The sequence below is a fragment of the Erpetoichthys calabaricus genome, chromosome 7, assembly GCF_900747795.2.
Source record: "Erpetoichthys calabaricus chromosome 7, fErpCal1.3, whole genome shotgun sequence".
Classification (NCBI taxonomy): domain Eukaryota; kingdom Metazoa; phylum Chordata; class Cladistia; order Polypteriformes; family Polypteridae; genus Erpetoichthys; species Erpetoichthys calabaricus.
In genome coordinates, this window is record NC_041400.2 from 153727080 (window position 1) to 153751629 (window position 24550).

The following is a 24550-nucleotide window of genomic DNA, read 5'->3' on the forward strand; positions in this document are numbered from 1 at the left end:
ACCAAGGAAAATGAGCACTGATAAATATTTCCTCCCCCAGTACTCTTAGTGGCAGCCTCCCTGGATTCAGATTCCCACACAGATGCCTGCAGGACATGCTGGGATCTGTAGCCCCATTGGGTGGCTCTTTTGGGTTCTGTGGGGTCCGCTGGGGGAGCTGATGGGATTCACAATTCCTACTTTTTGGGACAGTAGAGTCTCGCTTATCCGACATAAACGGGCCGGCAGAACGTCAGATAAGCGAAAATGTCGGATAATGGGAGGTGTTAAGAAAAAGCCTATTAAACGTCAAACTGTGTTATAATTTTACACATTATGAACCTAATAATCATCCTTTACAACAAAACAACAAAAAAAAATTAACTGAAAAAATTAACTTAGTTACAGAATTGTCTAAAGTTAAATACAGTATGTACTGTACTTAAAAAGTTCAGTCCTGTGATGATTTAAAGAACTTTTTGATCGTAGACTGCTTTCCTGATGAGTGCCGTTTCTTTGCTGCCAAGTCTCGCCATCTTTGCAGCATCATTATGTCGATTCCTGTGGCTTCTTCTTGTTACTCAATGTATTTAATTGCAGTTTCTAGAGCCTTAACTCCATCGTTATGTGAAATTCTGAGAGGCTGAACAGTTGGTGCTTGATCTTGATCTTCAATTTCGTTGTCATCGCAATTGACAAGAGCGACAATTTCTTCATCAGTTATTTCATACTGATCATCATCCTTCATCCAACTTTCGATTTCTTGCAAAGATGCATCCTCGCATCCAGGGATACGTTGCACTAAAGGTAGAATGGTTTCTTCGGTTTGATCTGTGCTTTCCGTTTCCATACTTTCATCATCGCCTAGCAGCTTCTTCCATGATTTGGCAATTGTTGGAGCCCTTACATCAGCACAGGCCCTTGCAACCCAATAAGCAACATCCTTTACATTGACGCGTTTCAATTTTTCAATCATATCTTGTCCTTCTTCAATTTCTTCTATCGCTGTGGACAGTAGCTTCCTGCGATAGTTCCTTTTTATCATTTCCAAAACGCCCTGATCCATAGGTTGGCATATGGCAGTTACATTTGGGGGCAGAAACATTGCCTTAATGTCACCATCTTGAAGCTCCTCTGCATCAGGGTGCATTGGAATATTATCTAGCAACAAAACTGCTTTTCTGAGTAAATTATTTTCTTTCAAAAACTTCTCTGTTGAAGGAATGAATTCCTTAAAAAAACAGTCTTTGCAAATTTCACTGCTCATCCATGTGCTTTTCTGACTGTAGTATTTTACAGGAAGAGCGTTTTTTGAAACTGTTTTAAAGGCTCTAGGATTTTTGGACTTTCCAATCATTGCAAGGTTCATTTTGAGGTTTGCTGTAGCATTGCTGCATGCTAAAATTGTCAGCCTTTCCTTGCTACGCTTGTAGCCAGGGGCTGCCGCATCAGTTCTGGCTGCAAGACTCTTACTAGGTAACATTTTGTAATTAAGGCCTGACTCATCACAGTTAAATATCTGATCACCCGTTAGGCTTTCAGTTTCAATAAATTCCTGAAATCTTTTCTTGAATGCTTCCATTTCTTCAAAATTTGATGATAGTTTTTCACCACAAACACATAACTGACGGATACCGTAGCATTTCTTCCATCGGTCGAGCCAACCAACACTTGCTGTGAAATCTGGGTTTCCTTCATTGAATTCATTACGAAAATGCAACGCCTTTTGCTGTAAAATAGGCCCTGAAATAGGCACACCTTTGTCCCTGATCTGTGTAAACCAAACATACACAGCTTCACTAACTTTTTCAGTCACATTTTTTCATAGTTTTTCTTTCTTTTAATGCACCCTTCGTAACTCTTGATGCACACCATTTTTCTATTTCTATTCATTTCTTCTTCCAGTCTCCTACTGTTACCCGTCCAATGCCAAAGTCGTTAGCTACCTTCTGCATTGTCTCTCCCTTGTCCAGTCTCTTGATTGCCTCAAGTTTTTGTTCCATCAATACAACTTTCTTTCTTTTCGTCGCCATACTACTGTACTTGCGTAAATTTCAACTTTTAAACAACACAACAACGTTTGTCAAATTAACACATACAGACACATACGCATGTAACAGACGATAAACCGATCCGCATATAGTGACAAACTGCGCTGCACTGAGTTGTGAGTTGCGACAGTAAGTGAGTGAGGGTGGGGCGAATGACAGACACATGAGTCATAGTGTAGATGGGCGCGCCACTGTACAGTCGGGGTAACTAATTAGCTGCGGTAGAGTCGGGAGCAACAAAAATTAGACTAAACTCATGCTCGCAACTTGCAGTTCTTGTTGTCGATTGATGCGGTTTTTTTTTTTGTTTTTTTTTGCTGTGGGACATCGGATAATACGGAATGTCGGATAAGCGAAGTAGGATAAGCGAGACTCTACTGTACCTCCATCGAGCTATGCCCTAGCACCAGAAACACAACTTGAGTCCAAGATAAGAGAGACCACTTGACCTCACCCAGGTGAGTCAGAGTTAGGTGGGAAGAGGACAAAACTTGCCTGGGGGAGTTGAAGGAGAGAAGAAAACTGAGAGAGAAGAATGTTTGGTTTATGTTGTTTCTGAAACCTTTGTATAAGTTATTCTTGATAATAAACTTTTTTAATTATATCGGGACTTGTTTGTGAGGTTGTGTCTGGGGATTGGGGTGCTTCAACACCCCCTGGTGGTCACTATATCGATCTTCTGCAAATGTGCATTGTTTGCTTTTTGTGTACTATGTAATCATTAGTATTATCTCATTTTAATTAGTTCTTTTCTTGTAACTTTATCCTTTAAAACCGTGTAAAGCACTTTTAGCTGCATCCTTTGTATGAAAATATACTATACAAATTTTGTTCATGTTGGATTACGTGCTCACGCACTCTCCCCTGCTCGAGACAAAACGGGTTTAATTCTTAGAGTCTGTCTGTCTGAGTATGACATGTTCTTAACTCCTGGGGTGCACTTGGTTGCTCTCCTCGGGACAGTTTAAAGTGCTGTTATGTCTTCTAGCTTGGTGACCAGAACTGCTTGCAGTTCTCCAGATGTCGTCTCACTAATGCATTATATAGCCGAGGATGACATCCCGTGATTTATACTCATCTGTTTTTACGATGTAACCTAATATTTTATATGCCTTTTTAATTGCTTCAGCATATTTCTCAAAAAATTAAAATGTGACAACAAAATCTCCTAAATCCTTTTCAGAGGTTGCTTCCGGTGGAACATTGCGTTCCTTATAATTGATTTTCCTTTTGCCCACGTGTAGCACTTTGTACATTAAACTGCATTTTAGAAGTGTTCGCACAGTTCTGAAGCTTGGCCAAGTCTGTCTGAATTGTTTTTGCTTCTTCCATAGGGTCTACCATTCCTCCAATTTTAGTGTCATTTGAGAATTTCACAAGTTACACTGAAACTAATGTCAATAGCCTCCTTAGCATTATGTTTGCCCCTGCCAAACCAGTTAAAAGATTCATAATTTTCAACCATTCAATTTCAACAAGGCTTAGTGAATTCCACATTTGCCCTGACACAAACATTGACAGTTGCTGCATTGTGAATAGTGTTTAGAGGGCTAATGTCTTGCTTGTTCAAGTACTCGATCGCAGTTATGTTTCCATGTTGTCACGCAGCTATTGTCACATCATATAGAAGCTTCACGCGACCGAATTCACCGGTCATATTACAGCGGTTTGGTCGTATATCATGAATCGATTTCACTTTCCTTGACAACGCTCGATCTGAGCAATGGTTCCGTTTTAGTTCGTTTTAAAAAATCCTTTACAACTTTCCGTTTGCCGTTTTAGTTGGAGGCTCCGCCCCCTCTTGAATATTGATGAGTTACCTTAGAGTGGCGGAACACATAGAGATATTCATGATTTTTTGTGCATAATGTTGTTTCATCCTTTAGCTGGCAGCTGAATACTGTCCGGAGTCTTATTCGGGATTAAAAAAGTAATGTGGAGCATTACACGTCAGCTCAAGTCTGATTCGTGATTAAGCCTAATTGCAAAGAATTCCTAGCTCGAATCACACTAGAAGGTTAGCATAAATCAGAAAACGTAACGGTCCAAGGACACATCACTGAGGGCCTCCAAGTGGAGCATTCTTCTCTTATCTGTACTCCATCTCATGTCATTTCTCCTGCAAAAACAAAAAAATAAACTTTACTAGTGAGTTTTTGGTGTTCAAAATGTTACTTGCTTTTGTTTTGTTTTCCATTATATTTTGAAAACTATTGATTCACTTACTACAATTTATTTAAACAAAATACCTTTAACAAAGCACCATTCATCCAATTTGTATTCAACTTGATAATGTAAAGGTCATAATAAAATGTTCAAATTCCCGTATTAATACAACTTAACTTGAATCCAATTTGTGTTGTGTAAAGTACCATTCTTAGTAGCCAATTGCCAAAGTAAAGCATCAGTTACATAATTATCAGGGTTTAGGGGTGCACTGGGTACAAAGCACAAGTCAACAATGTATGGACCGCTAGTTTACTGCAGCGTACACTTTCCACTAAGCACACACGAACTGATATCCATACAGGGGAATTATTTAAATCCATCAATTAACCTAGCAAGTTTGTCTCAGGAATGTCAGAGGAAATCCATATACCCTAAGAGAAATACACATACTGGGATTCAAATTAAGGATGTTGGAGTCGTGAGACTAAGTCTGGTCTAATGGTATTAGGATAGAGAAACGGAGTTCATAATTTGTCTCAAGGGACAAATAGAATAAAACACATCCAAACAAGACGAACAGTTCTTAATTTACTTTTACTATCCAGTTAAAATTAACCCATACTGAAACAATAGAATAGTATATTTATATTCAACGTACTCTTACAATCTTTCATTAAACACCTTATAATTTTATAAGATAATGCAAACGACACAACGCGTGCTCGGAATCGTTTTAGCCGAATTATTGTTTTCTCCACGGAACACTGTTAGTGGGGGACACCGCAAGTATAAACATGGCAGCGTGTATGAGGCGCTTTGGTAAAGGTCAGTTTTAATTGTTGGTATCGCTTCGCAATAACGTATTTTATTTTGATATCTCCTTCGCGTGATTACCTTTTTAATCCTGTTACTATTCACATTTCTTCATTTAGTCTGATTATGAAACTATATTCTGTATGAATCGTAGCAGTGAGAAGTCAAGCAAAATGATACTTTTTATGTGTTAACTAATAAGATTATAATATGTAAGCTTTCGAGGCAACTCAGGCCCCTTCTCCAGGCAATTTGTAATAATCAGGGACTTGGCTAACATGGTACAACACCCTACCACGTATGATTGGCAGCTAAAAACTCAATAGTCGCCAGTTTCCTATTAGTTAATCATGTTTAGAACAGATCACTGTTTCATTAGTCAAGGTTAAATTAACGTTTGTGGATTTTTACTTTTTTTCACAATCCGTAAACTCCGGAACAAGTCAGGGTAAAATATTCAGTCTTTTCATTTATCCACCCTTGTCTTTTTTGTTTATTGACTGTCGGTTTTCATTCTATTCATTTGTATTAGTTTTCTATGAATTGTTCTCAGTTTCTAAAACTACCGTGTCTGTTAAGAAGTAAAGCAGAATAAAGTATGGTCTTTTTTTTCTTTTTCAAGGAATATACAATGATCAGCATTATTCATATTTTACATATGAGGCGTTTTGTCTCCCAAAGGTTAATGTTCCTTTAGTTAAAATTTTACTGATTTTAAGGACTCGTTTATCTTGTTTCCAAACTAGGTGAGGTCTAAAATGTTTAAAGAACACTGATACATACAAAAAATAAATGGGTCTATATTAGAATCTTACTTTGATTTTGTGTCATAATGATGATCTTTTTCCAAAATTAAATTTATTTTACTTTCATTGATACCAAGGACTGATAAATTGTGCTCATTTCTCAAAGGAACACAATTATTACTCTCCTATAGTTTCAAGAGAGTGTTAGGCAGTGAGTTAGCATGCAAGTCTGTTGACAAATAAAAACAAGTCTACCCCGCTAGGATTGGGCAAAAGGTTGGACAGGACTCTATTTCATCACAGAGATTACTCTCACTCACACATAAGCACCATATTAACACACAGTGAGAATTTCCAATAAATATAACTGCCAAAAAAAAATTGTAATTAAGTTCTTATTTGCTTGAGCATGACTTGTAAAGCTGCTGAGTTATGTCAAATGTTAAGGAGTAACAGAAGTGAATGGAAAACTTTATTTAAGCGATTCACCATTATGGACCCCAGGTGAATGTAGCACTCTGATGGTAAATTATAGTGTTGGTAAAATAGCAAATCATTATAATCCGTAGATAATGCAGCAGTAAGGTTTGTTTAGTGCAAAGTTAATTGTACTGAGTAAATATTTATTTACTCTGTGCAATGGCATACACGTCAAAGGGTTATTCATTCATATCTAGATAACCTTTTGTTTTCTGTGCTTGTATTTTATACTTTATTGGTTAGGAAGGTAATTTAGCTTACCTGATGACTTAAAGCATCAGTGGAGTAATATGGTGATAAATTGGTTTTCTTCCATTTGCACTCAAGCTGATGAGAAGACTTTAAAAGGCAGAAAAAATTTAACTGATTCAGAAGTTTACATGCACACCTAGCTATCAAGGTAAAATTGAAACAGCTAATTCATAGTAGGAGTAGCAAAACATTTTTCTCTGTTGTAAGATAGACGGATTAGCAGATTTGTTAGTGGTTTTCTAAGTGACAGTTTAAACATTCCAAAACTTCATAGATCAGACTGTTTGAGGTATCTCAATGAAAACTGAACTGTCTCAACAAATATATTTAAAGATTATTTGTGCCACATTTCAAAAAAGCTAATCCATGTGGGACCGAGTTGTTTCATGTAGAGACATGGACAGGCAGGCAGACAGACAGACATAGCTATCACAGTAGATTCTTCTTGCCTTATATACAACCCCATGTAATGAATTTCTTAATCTAAATTAAACATGGCACATTATTGTTGCAAAATGGTATAGGCTTATTGATTTTGGCCAAAATTTCTGTAATAAATTTTGTTTTGTGCCAAAATGATTATGTTGCATCTTTTGCACACATTTGTGCCCTAGCTGTTTTACAATTAGGGAGCGAAAGAATAATTTTTAAACACTATTCAATTCCTGTTTCGTTACACATAATAAAACATTGGCACACAATATTTATTGTTTTAAAAATGACAGCTTTATGTAGACATGCCACGTTTTTTAAACTGTTGACCTTGTACTCTCTTTGATGTTTGGTTTTATTTCCAAACAATTTATTAATTGTCAAAACAAGTCATGGATTAGAGTAAATATTACTTTGTTACTCTTATCATTGGAGTCAGAACTATGCCTCAGTGTATGGTTAGTTTTTGTAAGAAAATCATGACACTGAATATAGTTGCTGTCATTCACTGGCAGTGCTGTGAATTTCATACCAAGGTAATGTTCAAAGGACAAGAGGGACAACATGGTCAAATGAACAGTGCTGTCTTAGTACCATGAAAGAGAAAAAAAAAAAGGTTAAAACAACTATCACAATTATTGCAGTTTGTACGCTTCCATAAATAACAAACCTTATACTCAGAAAAAAGGGAATGCATGCAATTTACTTTACAGCACACGAAGGTCTAAATTTTTTTGGTAATTGAAAAGTTTTACTAACATATAACCAGCATTCAGGGTTAAAACAGATAATTCTCTGCAGTTAACCACACTCACTGACATCAATTTATCTGTAAATACATGGGGTAAACATGCAAACGCCACGTAGGCTGTGGCACTGTGTGGCGGGAGTAACAGCTCTGCACTACCTATCTGCCTTTGTTAAACATACAGTGTATCCGGAAAGTATTCACAGCGCATCACTTTTTCCACATTTTGTTATGTTACAGCCTTATTCCAAAATGGATTAAATTCATTTTTTTTCCTCAGAATTCTACACACAACACCCCATAATGACAACGTGAAAAAAGTTTACTTGAGGTTTTTGCAAATTTATTAAAAATAAAAAACCTGAGAAATCACATGTACATAAGTATTCACAGCCTGTGCTCAATACTTTGTCGATGCACCTTTGGCAGCAATTACAGCCTCAAGTCTTTTTGAATATGATTCCACAAGCTTGGCACACCTATCCTTGGCCAGTTTCGCCCATTCCTCTTTGCAGCACCTCTCAAGCTCCATCAGGTTGGATGGGAAGCGTCGGTGCACAGCCATTTTAAGATCTCTCCAGAGATGTTCAATCGGATTCAAGTCTGGGCTCTGGCTGGGCCACTCAAGGACATTCACAGAGTTGTCCTGAAGCCACTCCTTTGATATCTTGGCTGTGTGCTTAGGGTCGTTGTCCTGCTGAAAGATGAACCGACGCCCCAGTCTGAGGTCAAGAACGCTCTGGAGCAGGTTTTCATCCAGGATGTCTCTGTACATTGCTGCAGTCATCTTTCCCTTTATCCTGACTAGTCTCCCAGTTCCTGCCGCTGAAGAACATCCCCACAGCATGATGCTGTCACCACCATGCTTCACTGTAGGGATGGTATTGGCCTGGTGATGAGCAGTGCCTGGTTTCTTCCAAACGTGATACCTGGCAATCACACCAAAGAGTTCAATCTTTGTCTCATCAGACCAGAGAATTTTCTTTCTCATGGTCTGAGAGTCCTTCAGGTGCCTTTTGGCAAACTCCAGGTGGGCTTCCATGTGCCTTTTACTAAGGAGTGGCTTCCGTCTGGCCACTCTACCATACAGGCCTGATTGGTGGATTGCTGCAGAGATGGTTGTCCTTCTGGAAAGTTCTCCCCTCTACACACAGGACCTCTGGAGCTCTGACAGAGTGACCATCGGTTCTTGGTCACCTCCCTGACTAAGGCCCTTCTCCACTGATCGCTCAGTTTAGATGGCCGGCCAGCTCTAGGAAGAGTCCTGGTGGTTTCGAACTCCTTCCACTTATGGATGATGGAGGCCACTGTGCTCATTGGGACCTTCAAAGCAGCAGAAATTTTTCTGTATATTTCCCCAGATTTGTGCCTCGAGACAATCCTGTCTCGGAGGTCTACAGACAATTCCTTTGACTTCATGCTTGGTTTGTACTCTGACATGAACTATCAACTGTGGGACCATATGTAGACAGGTGTGTGCCTTTCCAAATCATGTCCAATCAACTGAATTTACCACAGGTGGACTCCAATTAAGCTGCAGAAACATCTTGAGGATGATCAGGGGAACAGGATGCACCTGAGCTCAATTTTGAGCTTCATGGCAAAGGCTATAAATACTTATGTACATGTGCTTTCTCAATTTTTTTATTTTGAATAAATTTGCAAAAATCTCAAGTAAACTTTTTTCACATTGTCATTATGGGGTGTTGTCTTAATAAACTGTAACCTGCTTAAAACTAAATGTATTCCTATAATGTCTGTTCAGTTCTTGTCACTTTATTGCACATTATGCACATTCTCAGCCTCTCCCTTACTAGCTGTCACTAGATGACTGAAACATGTGCGTGCTATAGGCAGTAACTTTGCAAAATAAACTCAATACATTTTTCAGTGGCACAAGTAAGCCTCTATATGATTCAGTATGTGTACCAACATTAGAGGCCAGCATGTCTCTGTCATTCGGGTTGTGAAGAGGGGGGCTGAATGCACCCCAAGGAGACACGGTCGCTCCCCCTCAAAACCCCCTCTTCAACGGTGATACAGAGGGAAGCAAATACAGTTTTTTTACCTCCTCTTTGCTCGATCAGCTGCTGGGTTGCTGCTGCTGTGCCACGTGATCAGCATCTCACACAGCGCTTCGAACATTTAAAAGCCTGTACAGCAGCTGTCCTTTTGTCTCACTGCCTTGTCTCTCTTCTCCCCCAAACATCCTCTGCTCCTGTTGGGGGTCCCGCTCCCAAGGCATGCCCCTATGAAAAGGAAGATTTTCTATTCTTTTAATTGAGATATGAGCTGTTACTCTAAAGTAATTTCCCCCATAGGATTATATGTAAATACAATTAATCCATTCCGGACCATACAAGCTGTATATAAATATATATACGCTCGCTTGCGCTCTCTCTCTCACTGGCTCACTCGCGCTTGCGTCTCTCTCTCGCTGCACAGGGAGAGATTGAACATGTGCGGAAATCATCGGCGCGTGCGAACTGGAAGGGGAAACTGGCTCGTTCGTCACCCGAGTGTGTGGTCGTGAACAGATGCAAATGTTTGGCAAACGTTTTGGTCGTAACCCGATTTGTATGTGGTCCGAGACGTTCGTGACCTGAGGTTCCACTGTATTTGGAAAGTTTTAAGGGTTTTGTTTTCCCAAACTACATGGAGCAAGTCACATATAATGAAATATCTTTTTTGGGTGGAGTATTCCTTTAAGGCTATCCTGTATAACGCTACATTTTTTTAGGTTACAATATTTAATATGACATTACCAGGCAGGCCATGTAATGAAATGGCTAAGGCTTTGGACTTTAAACTGTAGGGTTGTCGATTTAGTTTCAGTCTCTTACTCATTGTGTGACAATGAGCTGATCAAATAATCTGATTGTGATAATCTAGTAAGAAAAAGGTGTGTAGACAATTGTACTCTATCTTGATCCTACAAATTACCTTTAATAAAGACAATTACCAATTGCACAATATAATCCAAGCTTGTCTAGGGTGGTTGTACATGTCAGTTTGGGGAGGATGCACTGGTACAGCGCGTTTCCACACCCACCGTACAGCGCGTTTCCACACCCACCACACAACAAAACAGCTTGGGATCCTGGTCCAGTCCAGTCCCACCCTCTGGAAATGACCATCTATCTGCTGTAGCCAGGTGTTCTGTGGGCACCCCCTTGGCCTGGCCCAGCTGTCCAGGTCCTCAACAATGACGAACGACCCTGTGATCCGGATCACCCTCAGGGAATCACGCCACATGGCCATAGTGGCGTAACTGATGCTCCCTCACAATGTAGGTAATGTGTGCCATCTTGGACTTCGTGAGCAACCGCTCATTCAACACAAAATCAAACCAGCGGTCGTACATCAAATATTAATTTATTAACCTCCAAGGGGAATTTCAGCAAAATTAAGTAATTTAATATAAACACAGTCATTGGGCAAAACAGTGTAAATATTATTTCTAATCTGTCCTACAGAGATACAAGTCAAACAGTCAATTATTTGATACTACTTTTTCAGGTGGATGTCATTTTTGATGGTATGTAGGTGTTTATTTGAAAAAAGTTAATAATCCTATCTTGTGCATAAAAAGTTACTTCCTCAGAAAGTGGTCGCTGAAAAAAAAGATTTTTTTTCTTGTGGCCAGTTACAGCAATTACTCAATTTAGCCTTGAGTTTTATGTTACCGAGGTGACAATTGAACTCCCTTGAACTAACTGTTATGTGATAGCATATGCTCAAGATTTTTATCCCATGGTGTTCCTGCTGCCAAGAGTCTTCCTTTGTCTGGTGAAAAATGACTAAGGACAATTAATCCATTAACAAAATGAATTACTTTTGCTCCAGTAACTTCCTTGAGATAAGAGGTTTAGCAAATTGTTGTATTAAATGTGCAATTCTCCTTAGCATTAAATCACTAGCAAATATTTATATATTAACTAGCTGTGTAAGCGGTCCTAGAAAGTATTGAAATCATCAGAAAAAAAATTGAAATGTAGAGATGTCAGGTAATTGGAAAGAACTACTTTGGGCATCTCTCTCCAAGGAGGATTTGTGTTGCCGATGTGCTCGCATTGTTTGTGTATTTGCAGCTAAGCGAGCGTCTCTTTCTTCAGAGATTTCCTTTTGCTGGCATGCTCGCCTCACTTGTGTATTAGCGGCGGGAGGAAAAGTAAAAGGATACCGTTATGCCAATGTGCTCGCCGCACTTCTGTATTTTCCGCTAAGCGAGTGACTCTTTGAAGGTTTCACTTTGCTGACATGTGGGCCTCGTTTGTGTATCCTCCTTTCGGGCCGGACAGATGCATGCACGCACACACACTCACACACTCACTCTCTCACTCATGTAGATGTTTATATATAGATAATATAGTAGCTTTATATACGTATTTTCCAAAAGCACTTTTTGTATTTTTTGATGTACCAGTGACTGAAACCAGTATTGAATATATTGTAACATTTAATTAGCCATGCTGTACTTATTTCCAAATTTAGGCCTATTTAAATGATCAAATGAAAGTTTTTTTTTTGTTTTCAAAACTTCTTGGCTTTAAATTGTAGTGATACCCTGTAGATTTCCGTATTTTATCCTGTCTATAAGAATATGTGGTTCATTTTGAAAAACACTGTCTTGCATGTAATTGAAAAAAGTCTTTGTTTTCTTTTTCACAGTTTTCATTGAACAAAGAAAATATTTATTTGCTAGTTGTGTCCATTATCCTCCAAATGGTCTTCCAGCTGGCCCACACAATCTTTCACTTAGATACTTTGCTGCTATCAAGTAAGCATTATTCACTGATAAATCAAGATTTGTTTTCAATGTTTCATTTGTATTATTTTATTTCTGTAATAATGAAAGATAAAAAGTAAAATGTTGTACAACTCTTAACCTAGTATAATGTTAGATGAAATTAGAAATACACTGGTAATAAAGTTTTAGTGCATACATGCAGTTTTTAACTTTGAGCAGTAATGTAATTTGTCAGTGTCTTGGAGTTTCTTTAGTTCAAGGATAGTTTTTTAGTCACTGTATATATAACTAGAACAGTCCAGAAGAACTAGCTATCAAGCCCAACAAAGCTTACCAGTCCTATCCACTTAATTCTTCTAAAAAAATCAAGTCTAGTTTTGAAAGTTCCTAAGTGTTACTGTCTACAGTAGATTATTCTAAATGCCTATGGTTCTCTGTGTAAAGAAAAACTCCCAAATGTTTGTATGGAATTTACCCTTAACAAGTTTCTAACTGTGTCCCCTTGTTCTTGCTGAACTCATTTTAACATAACTGTCTTGATCCACTGTAATAATTCCCTTCATAATTTTAAACACTTCAATCATGTCACCTCTTAATCTTCTTTTGCTTAACCTGAAAAGGCTCCGCTCTTTTAATCTTTCCTCATAATTCAACCCCTGTAGCCCTGGAATGAGCCTAGTCGCTCTTCTCTGGACCTTTTCTAGTGCTGCTATGCCCTATTTGTAGCCTGGAGACCAAAACTGCACACAGTACTCAAGATGAGGCCTCACCAGTGCATTATAAAGGTTGAACAGAACATCCTTGGACTTGTACTCCATGCATCATGCTATATAACCTAACATTCTGTTAGCCTTCATAATGGCTTCTGAGCACTGCATGGAAGTTGACAGCGTAGAGTCCACTATGACTCCTAAATCCTTCTAAGGTTTACTTTTGAATTTCAGACCTACCATTGTGTATTCAAACCTAATATTTTAATTCCTATGTGTAATAGTTTATATTTACTGACATTACATTTCATCTGCCACAAATATGTGTATCAAATGCTTTCTAAAAGTCCAGATAAATAATATCATAAGGTCTACTTTGAACATACTACTTTGTAATTTCATAATAGAATTCTAGCATGTTAGTAAAACACAACCTCCCTCTTCTTCCTTCATTAGTTTGGTCTGGGTTAGCTTATTAAGTGTTTGTCTGGCCAAGAATTGTCACTAGGAATTGTCATCTAATGACAATTCAAGAGCCTAATAAATGTGTTGCCTCTTAGACATTGCACAACACTGAATAAGTATGGGCTCTTATAAGGAACTGACAGAAGATCTGATAATTAAACTGATTGATGCCTACAGGGCAGGGGATGGCTACTGTATAGCAAGATATCGAGGTACTTCCAGCTAGCAGTTGCCACAGTCTGAAATGACCTTACCAATGACAGTAAAGGGAAACCATCGAGGTTTAGACAACATCTAAAAGAATACGAGAACTGACCGATAGAAAAGTTTGTATACTGTGTAGGAAGTGCCTAGCAAAACCCCCATATGTCTGCCAGTGACGAGCAGGTAGATTAGGATGAAAAAGGAGAGGTGGTACACTGCTGTACTGTGCAACGTTATTTACATAGCCATGGCATTCATGGAAGAGCCATCAGAAGTAAACTGTACCTTGCAATCTGATCCCAAACAGCATTGTCTTAATTATGCAAAACAACATCTACATAAGACAAAAGCATTTTGAAACAAAGTGCCGTGGACAGATCATGAATATAAAATCAAATTCTTGGCCACAGAATGTTCATTTGGAGAGGTAAAAAAGGAACAGCATTTGAAGAAAAGAATAGCTTGTCAGCTGTTAAGTACTGGGGTAGATCTGTTATGCTTACAGGTAGTGTGGCAGCTAGTGGCATAGAAAACATTTTGAGATTATAAGGAAGAATGGATTCGACTAAATATCAGCAAATCATAATGTAAAATATCGGCCAATCAGGAAATTGAAGCGGAATAAACGATGGCTTCTACAACAAGACACATTCTAAAGCACACTTTGAAATCTACAATGAGTAACTACAAGAAACATAGTGAATATATTGAAATGGCCCTCAACAGTCTATTGACTTGAAAATGCCATTGTTTTAATTTGTTTGCTGTTGAAATTATATTGACTTATTATTTGATCTTTTTAATACTTCATGATGTCAACAACATAAGTCATTTGCCAGGAGTGCCTAAACATTTGCATGGTAGTGTAAATGAGAATAAATAGAAAATAAACTGTGTGTAATTGTATTCATCCACTGTGATGGAAGTGGACCATTCCAAGATGACAGTGCTCAAATCTACAGGCACAAGTGGTAAATAAATGATATAAAATGTACAGCAGTATAACAGTGTATCATGACCAATCCTCGTTATCTGTTTCCGTGTCGGTTTAGTACATATGAGTGATTCTAGTGTGATTCATTAGACAGGACTTTTCAGTTGTATGTCTTTAATGAAAGTAAATTTGAAAAATAATTATTTCTTGGTACTTAATTAAAAGGTTGTGTTAATGCTTTTGCAACATGACTGTATAATCTGTCTCAACCTCGTTGAATGTACAGTAAGTTTTGATTTGGTATCAAAGTAAAAAATCAAATGTGACTACCACATGACTTTCTCCATATGCACAACATGGATACAGTATAAAGTGTAGAAATACCAAAATATATAATTTAATCTGCTTTAAAGCCAAATTTATCATGTTTATTTTTAAATTTAAATTCTAAATTCTTCAAAAATCAGACAATGTGATTTTCTGGATTTTTTTTCTCATTTTGTCTCTCATAGTTGAGGTATAACTATGATGAAAATTACAGGCCTCTCTCATCTTTTTAAGTGGGAGAACTTGCACAATTGTTGGCTGACTAAATACTTTTTGCCCCACTGTACTTAAGTTAATAAACTAGTTGAGCTTTTCAAGAATTAAGACTTTATTGCCATTTTCATAATTTTTACTGTTTTTATTGCCACAGACCTGCAAAGAAAGAGGTAGAAAAAAATAAAAAGGAAGAACAACGCAAGGCTATAGAAGAGAAAAAGACAGATTTGACTCGGCACAAGCCATATGGACTGGCTGCTTGGATACCCACTGATGATGTGTATTTGACGAGATATTACCCAAAGCCAGTCTATGAAATTGATGTAGCTATACAGAAATTAAAAAGGTTTCAGGAATTAGATTTCACTGACCCCAAGCAATATGTTTATATTGATTTGAGGCTTGATATGAAGCTTGAAAAAAAAGTAAGTTACTTTTAACTTTTTTAATTTGCTTTGCAACTAAAAATAATTGCTCTCTGAACATGTTTTAATAATTTTGGAAAAGAAACATGCAAACAATAACACATGTCTAGTAACTTTTCCTGTTTTAAATTATTGTTTGAATCACAAACTAGGCAAATTTGTTTGTGTTTCTTTAAATAGAATGATGTAATTATTAATTGGCAATGACAATTTTCTTCCAAAATAAATCATGTGTTTTATACTAAATTAATATAAAGTAGAACAATTTAATTAGATTTTATTTGTTTTGGTGTTTTTTGTAACATTACTTTATTCTGTCCCTTTCTTTTTGAAAGCATAATACTTGGTTATCTCAGTTAACTAGGATAGATTATTTGTAATAAAGACAAAAATGTTCAATATTTAAGTTGTGTAGTAAGGAAAAGAAAATTAGTAATAGATAAAGGAAAGCGTCAAATAAATTCTTGTTTTAGTTTGACTGTCATGTTACTAATGTGGATAAAGTGCAATTATCAACCCCAGCATAGTTGAAGCATTTAGTTTGCTCACTTGTCATAAAAATTTAGTTCCAAGCTGTAGGATATTACTAATGTAGGCATGTTAACTTTTTACATTTAGCTTGGTCTGTTAGAAAAAGTTTAGACCCCTTATCTAGATATATTAAAAATCCAGACTCTTTATTATGTTGGGATTTATAATACTTGCACACAGCCCTTCAAAATCTTTAAATTTATAATTGTTGAATATTTATCATAGTGTGTACCAAGCGGATCTACTTTAAACAGATTATTGTGCATTTGTAGAATATTTAAAGTTAAAGGGTACCTAAATAAAACAGTAGTGGACATAAATAATTTCTATTAAGATGCAAAGTATGAGACTTCAGTTCTTGAAAGAATGTAAACCACGTTATGCTTTGGTTAGAGAGCCAAACACAATAAATGTTATGAAATTTTTGAAAATATACACATACCTTTGCTAAAGTTGTTGGAGCAGTGAGCTTGGCATATTTGCTAAATCTTTGTTAACAAGATCTTTATTAATTATTTTAATAATCCTGTATGTACTCTAGCTAAGGCCCTAAGAGAAAATGTCACCACATTAAAATGTTTTATATAATCAAACAATTAAATGCCTTACCCAGGTGTAAATTACTTGGTCAGATGCTGACAAAAGTTTCATAAGAATTGTTGAACATTGTTTTCTTATAATCCTATTTTTGGTAGATGTTCTACACCAATATTTGTCACAGGAGAGTGCATATAATATATTGATTTTTTTACAGTCATATTACATATAGATGAAAGTGCTCCATCATCCATTGTTGAACCTGCTTTATGAAGTTCAAGATTGCAAGGTTTGAAGACTTTCCAAGTATCATAGGATACAAGACAGTAAACAAATCTGGACGAAGTACCCATCCATCACAGGTCACACTCTTGCTCCACATATACAACCACCCTTAACCCACACCTGGTCAATCCTGAGTCACCAATGCACACATCTTTGCAATGTGTAAAGAAAACTAGAGGCCTATAGAAAAATTCAAACAGTCACAAGAACATTCAGAGTTCGCAAAAAGCATACCTAGGCCAGAATTTAAACCTTGTAAATTACATAATTTGTTTACAGCAAATCTTCATACCAATTAGCTATCTCTGTGTGCTGTTGCACTTAGGAAATATTAAAGTTTAAATCAAGGTAATGCAACTGAGTTTTTCGCTTATAAAACTTGGTGATTTGGTTTATATTACATGCAGTTGAGTCTTTATAACATTTGTCTGTTTTTTTGAATGGGCAGTTTGTTTATACACCAAATAACAGAACAGTCTAAGAGGGCCTAGGGAGTTCTATAAAGACTTCTGAGAAGTAGCACTTGAAATATATTAGGATTTATCTTTAGCACACTGTTTTTGGCATAGAAAATAACATTCTCTGATCTCTGATCATGCCCATGTAGAAGTGTAAGGTGCCAGCCTTTGATCTTTTCAATATATGGGCGGACACTTGTGTTTGCATGTGTAATACAGTATATGTTCATTTAATTCAGAACTCAGTTAATTATAACAAAAATAATTAATAATGTAGTGTGGGAAATAGCCCGGACACACACAGACAGACATCATTTTAATGTCCCAACACACGTTTATTCACCCTAAGTACAATGTCCAAATATGCACACAACCCAGTGCCTCAGCACCAATCACCCCAATAGTCCAGGCCTCTGTCCACAGTAAGCCTTCAGGCCGCCTCCTTTTCTCCTCTCTCACTCAGTCTCCGACCTTGTCCTCTTCCACCCAACTCCAGCCCTGAATGAAGGGAGGCGGCCCCTTTTATAATCACCCGGATGTGCTCCAGGTGGTTCCCGGCAATCTTCCCCAGACACGCCCCTGTGTGGCGGAAGTGCCGGCTGTCTTTCCGGAAGCACTCCGGGTGTCTCATTTTCTTCTTCCCCCCAGCACTTCCTGGTGTGGCGGAAGTGCCGGGGTCCCAAGTCCTCCAGGCATAAGGACGTCCCCTGGCGGTCAGGAGGAGGCATGAGCCCTCCTTCTGTCCTTCTGGGCGTCCCGGCTGGGTACCACCCCCAGCCACGTGCCACTGTAGTAAATTAATAAGACATAAAATGAAAAAAATTGCTGGCTGATTTAATAGCTGTGCAAATCTTTAATCCAGAAAAAAATATAAAACAGGATCAGATTTTTCAGCAGCTAGTTTATTACCAAGTGTAGATGAGCTAGACGGGCATCCTGGCCAGAAGAGGGGATGATTCCTTTCCTGGACGAGAGATTCCTAGTACACAGACAGGCATCCCAACCTGGGAGGAGAAGGGGATCAGACCCGGAAGGATGAACCAGAAGGGATGGGTGGACAGCCCACTGACGATGGAAGATTTTGGCTTTTTACTCCCCCCAATACGCTAGATGGCAGCGGCCCCGGATATCGGTACCCAGTGGGAAGCCAGCAGGGCGTGACGGGAGATATAGTCCGGCAGAGCAACCCTGTTGGGGTCACTGGGTGTCACAAGAGGGTGCTGCAGGTAGACAAGCTCCCTGCTGTAATGGACTTTTACATGACCTGTAAATGCTTCCATCGGGCAGTGGCCCTGACACCGTAAGTACTCCCGGATCCTCAATAAAAGGGACCGCACTCTCTTATCCAGGCGAGTCGGAGCTGTAAGAACGTGGAGCAACACTGGAGGAGGACAGTGCAGTGGTAAAAGGAGAGGGATATTGGAGAGAGAAAATGTGTTTGTCTGTGTTTGTGCAACTTGGTGGAGGAATTGTATAATAAAACCATCCATTATTTGAACCCTGAATTTGGTGTGTTTGTGTTTAGGGGTTTGGGGCTCAGTGAGAGAGAACAACATGCACATTGGCTTTTTCACTAATTTAATTTTAAAAGTTAAGTCATGCTTTACCCATAGCAGAAGTAAAATTACATTAACTTTACTAATAAGTGATTTTACCATGCTATTAACAAATATCACGTGTTGACATTATATTTGAGAAAAATTTGTTTCTAAATGACCCTCCATTCTTCCATTTTCTGATCTTAGTTGGTCCATCGCAGAATTATATGGAACTAGAGCCTATCCTGGCATATCTGAACCAACTCTGAATGGAACGCTGTTCCATCAGAAGCTTACAGCGAGACATTCATACACCAGGCCAATACAAAATTGCATTCTAATGTGTTTTACACAGGTTTGGGACAGTAAGCAGGGATTGAAATATCCAGATACACACATAGACATGAGCAAGTCATGCAAATAATATAGATAGATACTTTATTAATCCCAAGGGGAAATTCACATTCTCCAGCAGCAGCATACTGATACAAAAAACAATATTAAATTAAAGATTGATAATAATGCAGGTAAAAACAGACAATAACTTTGTATGATGTTAACGTTTACCCCCCCCCCCCCCCGGGTGGAATTGAAGAGTCGCATAGTTTGGCGGAGGAACGATCTCTTCAGTCTGTCAGTGGAGCAGGACAGTGACAGCAGTCTGTTGCTGAAGCTGCTCTTCTGTCTGGAGATGATACTGTTTAGTGGATGCAGTGGATTCTCCATAATTGATAGGAGCTTACTTAGTGCCCGTCGCTCTGCCACAGATGTTAAACTGTCCAGCTCCATGCCAACAATAGGGCCTGCCTTCCTCACCAGTTTGTCCAGGCGTGAGGCGTCTTTCTTCTTTATGCTGCCTCCCCAGCACACCACCGCATAGAAGAGGGTGCTCGCCACAACCGTCTGATAGAACATCTGCAGCATCTTATTGCAGATGTTGAAGGACGCCAGCCTTCTAAGGAAGTATAACAGGCTCTGTCCTTTCTTACACACAGCATCAGTATTGGCAGTCCAGTCTAATTTATCATCCAGCTGCACTCCCAGGTATTTATAGGTCTGCACCATCTGCACACAGTCACCTCTGATGATCACGGGGTCCATGAGGGGTCTGGGCCTCCTAAAATCCACCACCAGCTCCTTGGTTTTGCTGGTGTTCAGGTGTAGGTGGTTTGAGTCGCACCATTTAACAAAGTCATTGATAATATGTAGGTAATGGCCAGACCATTGTTCTAAACTAGGCCTGTGGGGTCCTGAGACAGCAGTGACATTTTATTATAACATGGTCCCAGTTTATTGAAGAAGTGCCCATTCATGCTCAGCCAGTTGCACAGTTGTCATTTAAAACTAACCTGTCTTTGTTGGAAAACTGGAGTGCCCAAAGAAAGATCCACACAGACATAAGGCGAATGTGGAGATTCCACACACAACAGGCTAACAGATTTTAATTGAGAACAGTGGATATGTGAGATCAACAATGACTAAACATAAATATATGTAAATCGTACTTTTATGTTCTTGTTTATAATTGTGCTGGAGAGTACCAACATGCTGCATGTAGGGCAGACATGCAAGTAAGAATTTCACTGTACACTGTTGTATGCATGAAAATACCTCTGCTTCTGCAGCTACAACTTAGATATTCAGGTCCGGAAGTACAAAGTTAATTAATCAAAATATTAACCTGCTCTTTCTTCAGCTTTTTTTCAAAATGGTTTGGCATTTTGAGGTAATATGCCCACGTTGGAATTCACATATTGATATATCTATACATTAACATTACAAAATGTCCAGAACATTCAGTATGATTTCATATTAAACTACAGAAAGCATTTTTGAGAGAAGTTGTAGAATGATTACTGCAAAAACAAAAACAACTGCGTTTGTAAGTGTTTAAGATATGGGGATTTAAAGTGGGGCGGCACGGTGGCGCAGTGGGTAGCGCTGCCTCGCAGTTGTGAGACCTGGGGACCTGGGTTCGCTTCCCGGGTCCTCCCTGCGTGGAGTTTGCATGTTCTCCCTGTGTCTGCGTGGGTTTCCTCCGGGCGCTCCGGTTTCCTCCCACAGTCCAAAGACATGCTGGTTAGGTGGATTGGCGATTCTAAATTGGCCCTAGTGTGTGCTTGGTGTGTGGATGTGTTTGTGTGTGTCCTGCGGTGGGTTGGCACCCTGCCCGGGATTGGTTCCTGCCTTGTGCCCTGTGTTGGCTGGGATTGGCTCCAGCAGACCCCCGTGACCCTGTGTTCGGATTCAGCGGGTTGGAAAATGGATGGATGGATGGATTTAAAGTGGCCCTTATACATTGTATAAGAGAAATATACCTGTCCGTACAGGAAAGGAAAGTGATATAAAACACTCTGGGGCATTCACATTCTTATTGAGCTTTCTCTTCTCTCATAACCATGCTTAATAACAAGTTTCAAAATCATAAGGATGAATAATGAGTAATTACTGATGCATTCTGTGTTTGCAGGCTGAGGATAGCTTTAAAGTATTTAAAACAATTTAAAGCACTAACTCTGAAAATGCAGTATCTTTAAAAAATACGTTTTTACAAGTTTAAAATGTATTTATTTCTTCTATCAATGTACAATTTATTGTACTGCTTTTTTCAAAAAATCACATCTGAAAATACTGACATATGTAATAATACATAAGCACAAATGGTAGCTTCTTATTTTATGTAATATTATATGGCAATTGTTGTATTGAGAAAAGCGCTATATAAATGTAATGAATTATTATTATTATTAAGTTTCTTCGCTTGAGTCATTCTAATCTGTTGTACTTTCAGTATTGATTAAAACCTTAAGTGCTGCAGTACAGTATGTAAAAAGTTAACTGAAAATCTATGTTACTTTGAAGTACCATGATTTGTTGGTGTTACTCTCTTAATAAATGTAAATCAATCAATTTGTACATTTGTGTCTGTTTTATGCATGTGTTTTGCAGATAGTTCACGTTATGACAAACATGCAGAGGCTGATTTTTATGGAATAAGGCTAATACTTTATGGAGCATTGCATTAAAATAGCAATACATTGTTACTTGCTGTACAGCTAAATACAATACACAGTACCTCATTATTAACATGTTTATGTTAATTACCAAAATGAAAAAGTTTTGTTAATATATGTATGCTTTTTGGGTTGTCATTACTTTTTATTAATAATTGATTAACTATTTTTTCACCATTAACTATGTAGTACTATTACTTTTTTTTTTTTTTTTTTAAAGAAAAAAGTGGATCCATTTGTCAGTACTGTTAACTTACCACATCCTTTGAAGGAAGATCTCAACAAGGTGCTTGTGTTCACAGAGGTTAGTTAATAAACATTAAGTTAAATTTACTGACAAAGTATTTTTAAACTTGGTGTTTTTAAATGAAAAAATAATTTATATAAACCTGGTAGCTATTGAAAATCTACAGAATTGCAGTTTTTCATTAACAAAAAGTATACATACATACACACACACACCGAGGACGCTGTTCCATCTCCTTATATAATCAGTTTTGTACACTATATGTTTTATATGTTCTACTGACAGAAAATAAAAATACTTTTTAGCCTCGCCAAATTTAGAAAAATACTTTAAACCTGATAATTGCTATCAGTTCAAGCTTATTGTTCATATTATGGTAAACACATTGTAAGAGCCATTTTCCTTGTTCTATAAGATTCATGAATGTTTATTAGATGACAATGCATAAACTATGGAAGGTTCCTGTAACCCCCGTGAATAGAATCATTTTGGTATGTTCTTGCCATTTCTAATATCCATCCATCCATCCATTGTCTCCCGCTTATCCGAGGTCGGGTCGCGGGGGCAGCAGCTTGAGCAGAGATGCCCAGACTTCCCTCTCCCCGGCCACTTCTTCTAGCTCTTCCGGGAGAATCCCAAGGCGTTCCCAGGCCAGTCGAGAGACATAGTCCCTCCAGCGTGTCCTGGGTCTTCCCCGTGGTCTCCTCCCGGTTGGACGTGCCCGGAACACCTCACCAGGGAGGCGTCCAGGAGGCATCCTGATCAGATGCCCGAGCCACCTCATCTGACTCCTCTCGATGCGGAGGAGCAGCGGCTCTACTCTGAGCCCCTCCCGGATGACTGAGCTTCTCACCCTATCTTTAAGGGAAAGCCCAGACACCCTGCGGAGGAAACTCATTTCAGCCGCTTGTATTCGCGATCTCGTTCTTTCGGTCACTACCCATAGCTCATGACCATAGGTGAGGGTAGGAACATAGATCGACTGGTAAATTGAGAGCTTCGCCTTGCGGCTCAGCTCCTTTTTCACCACGACAGACCGATGTAATGCCCGCATTACTGTGGATGCCGCACCGATCCGCCTGTCGATCTCACGCTCCATTCTTCCCTCACTCATGAACAAGACCCCGAGATACTTGAACTCCTCCACTTGGGGCAGGATCTCGCTACCAACCCTGAGAGGGCACTCCACCCTTTTCCGGCTGAGGACCATGGTCTCGGATTTGGAGGTGCTGATTCTCATCCCAGCCGCTTCACACTCGGCTGCGAACCGATCCAGAGAGAGCTGAAGATCACGGCCTGATGAAGCAAACAGGACAACATCATCTGCAAAAAGCAGTGACCCAATCCTGAGCCCACCAAACTGGACCCCCTCAACACCCTGGCTGCGCCTAGAAATTCTGTCCATAAAAGATATGAACAGAATCGGTGACAAAGGGCAGCCCTGGCGGAGTCCAACTCTCACTGGAAACGGGTTCGACTTACTGCCGGCAATGCGGACCAAGCTCTGGCACCGATCGTACAGGGACTGAACAGCCCTTATCAGGGGGGCCGGTACCCCATACTCTCGGAGTACCCCCCACAGGATTCCCCGAGGGACACGGTCGAATGCCTTTTCTAAGTCCACAAAACACATGTAGACTGGTTGGGCAAACTCCCATGCACCCTCCAGGACCCTGCTAAGGGTATAGAGCTGGTCCACTGTTCCGCGACCAGGACGAAAACCACACTGTTCCTCCTGAATCCGAGGCTCGACTATCCGACGGACCCTCCTCTCCAGGACCCCTGAATAGACTTTTCCAGGGAGGCTGAGGAGTGTGATCCCTCTGTAGTTGGAACACACCCTCCGATCCCCCTTCTTAAAGAGGGGGACCACCACCCCGGTCTGCCAGTCCAGAGGCACTGTCCCTGATGTCCATGCGATGTTGCAGAGGCGTGTCAGCCAAGACAGTCCTACAACATCCAGAGCCTTGAGGAACTCCGGGCGTATCTCATCCACCCCCGGGGCCCTACCACCAAGGAGTTTTTTGACCACCTCGGTGACCTCAGTTCCAGAGATGGGGGAGCCCACCTCTGAGTCCCCAGGCTCTGCTTCCTCATTGGAAGGCATGTTAATGGGATTGAGGAGGTCTTCGAAGTATTCCCCCCACCGACCCACAACATCCCGAGTCGAGGTCAGCAGCGCACCATCCCCACCATATACAGTGTTGACACTGCACTGCTTCCCCTTCCTGAGACGCCG

General features: G+C 39.3%; 2 protein-coding genes across 2 annotated transcripts in view; one reads left to right on the top strand and one right to left on the bottom strand.

The window, feature by feature from the left end:
- Positions 1 to 556: 556 nt before the first annotated feature.
- Positions 557 to 2012, bottom strand: LOC114654171 (jerky protein homolog-like). Its single transcript, XM_028804577.1, has 2 exons — positions 1899 to 2012; positions 557 to 1750 (listed from the first exon to the last, which is right to left on the bottom strand). The coding sequence occupies exons 1-2, from the start codon at positions 2010 to 2012 to the stop codon at positions 557 to 559; spliced, it is 1308 nt and encodes a 435-aa protein (XP_028660410.1).
- A 2906-nt stretch (positions 2013 to 4918) lies between these two features.
- Positions 4919 to 24550, top strand: part of mrpl1 (mitochondrial ribosomal protein L1) — a 42459-nt gene continuing 22827 nt past the window's right edge. Inside the window, exons 1-4 of the mRNA XM_028805594.2 lie at positions 4919 to 5024; positions 12342 to 12450; positions 15431 to 15701; positions 22285 to 22368. Of these exons, the coding sequence (XP_028661427.1) occupies positions 4994 to 5024; positions 12342 to 12450; positions 15431 to 15701; positions 22285 to 22368 (495 nt within the window). The 5' untranslated portion in view covers positions 4919 to 4993. The remainder of the gene's footprint in view (positions 5025 to 12341; positions 12451 to 15430; positions 15702 to 22284; positions 22369 to 24550) is intronic.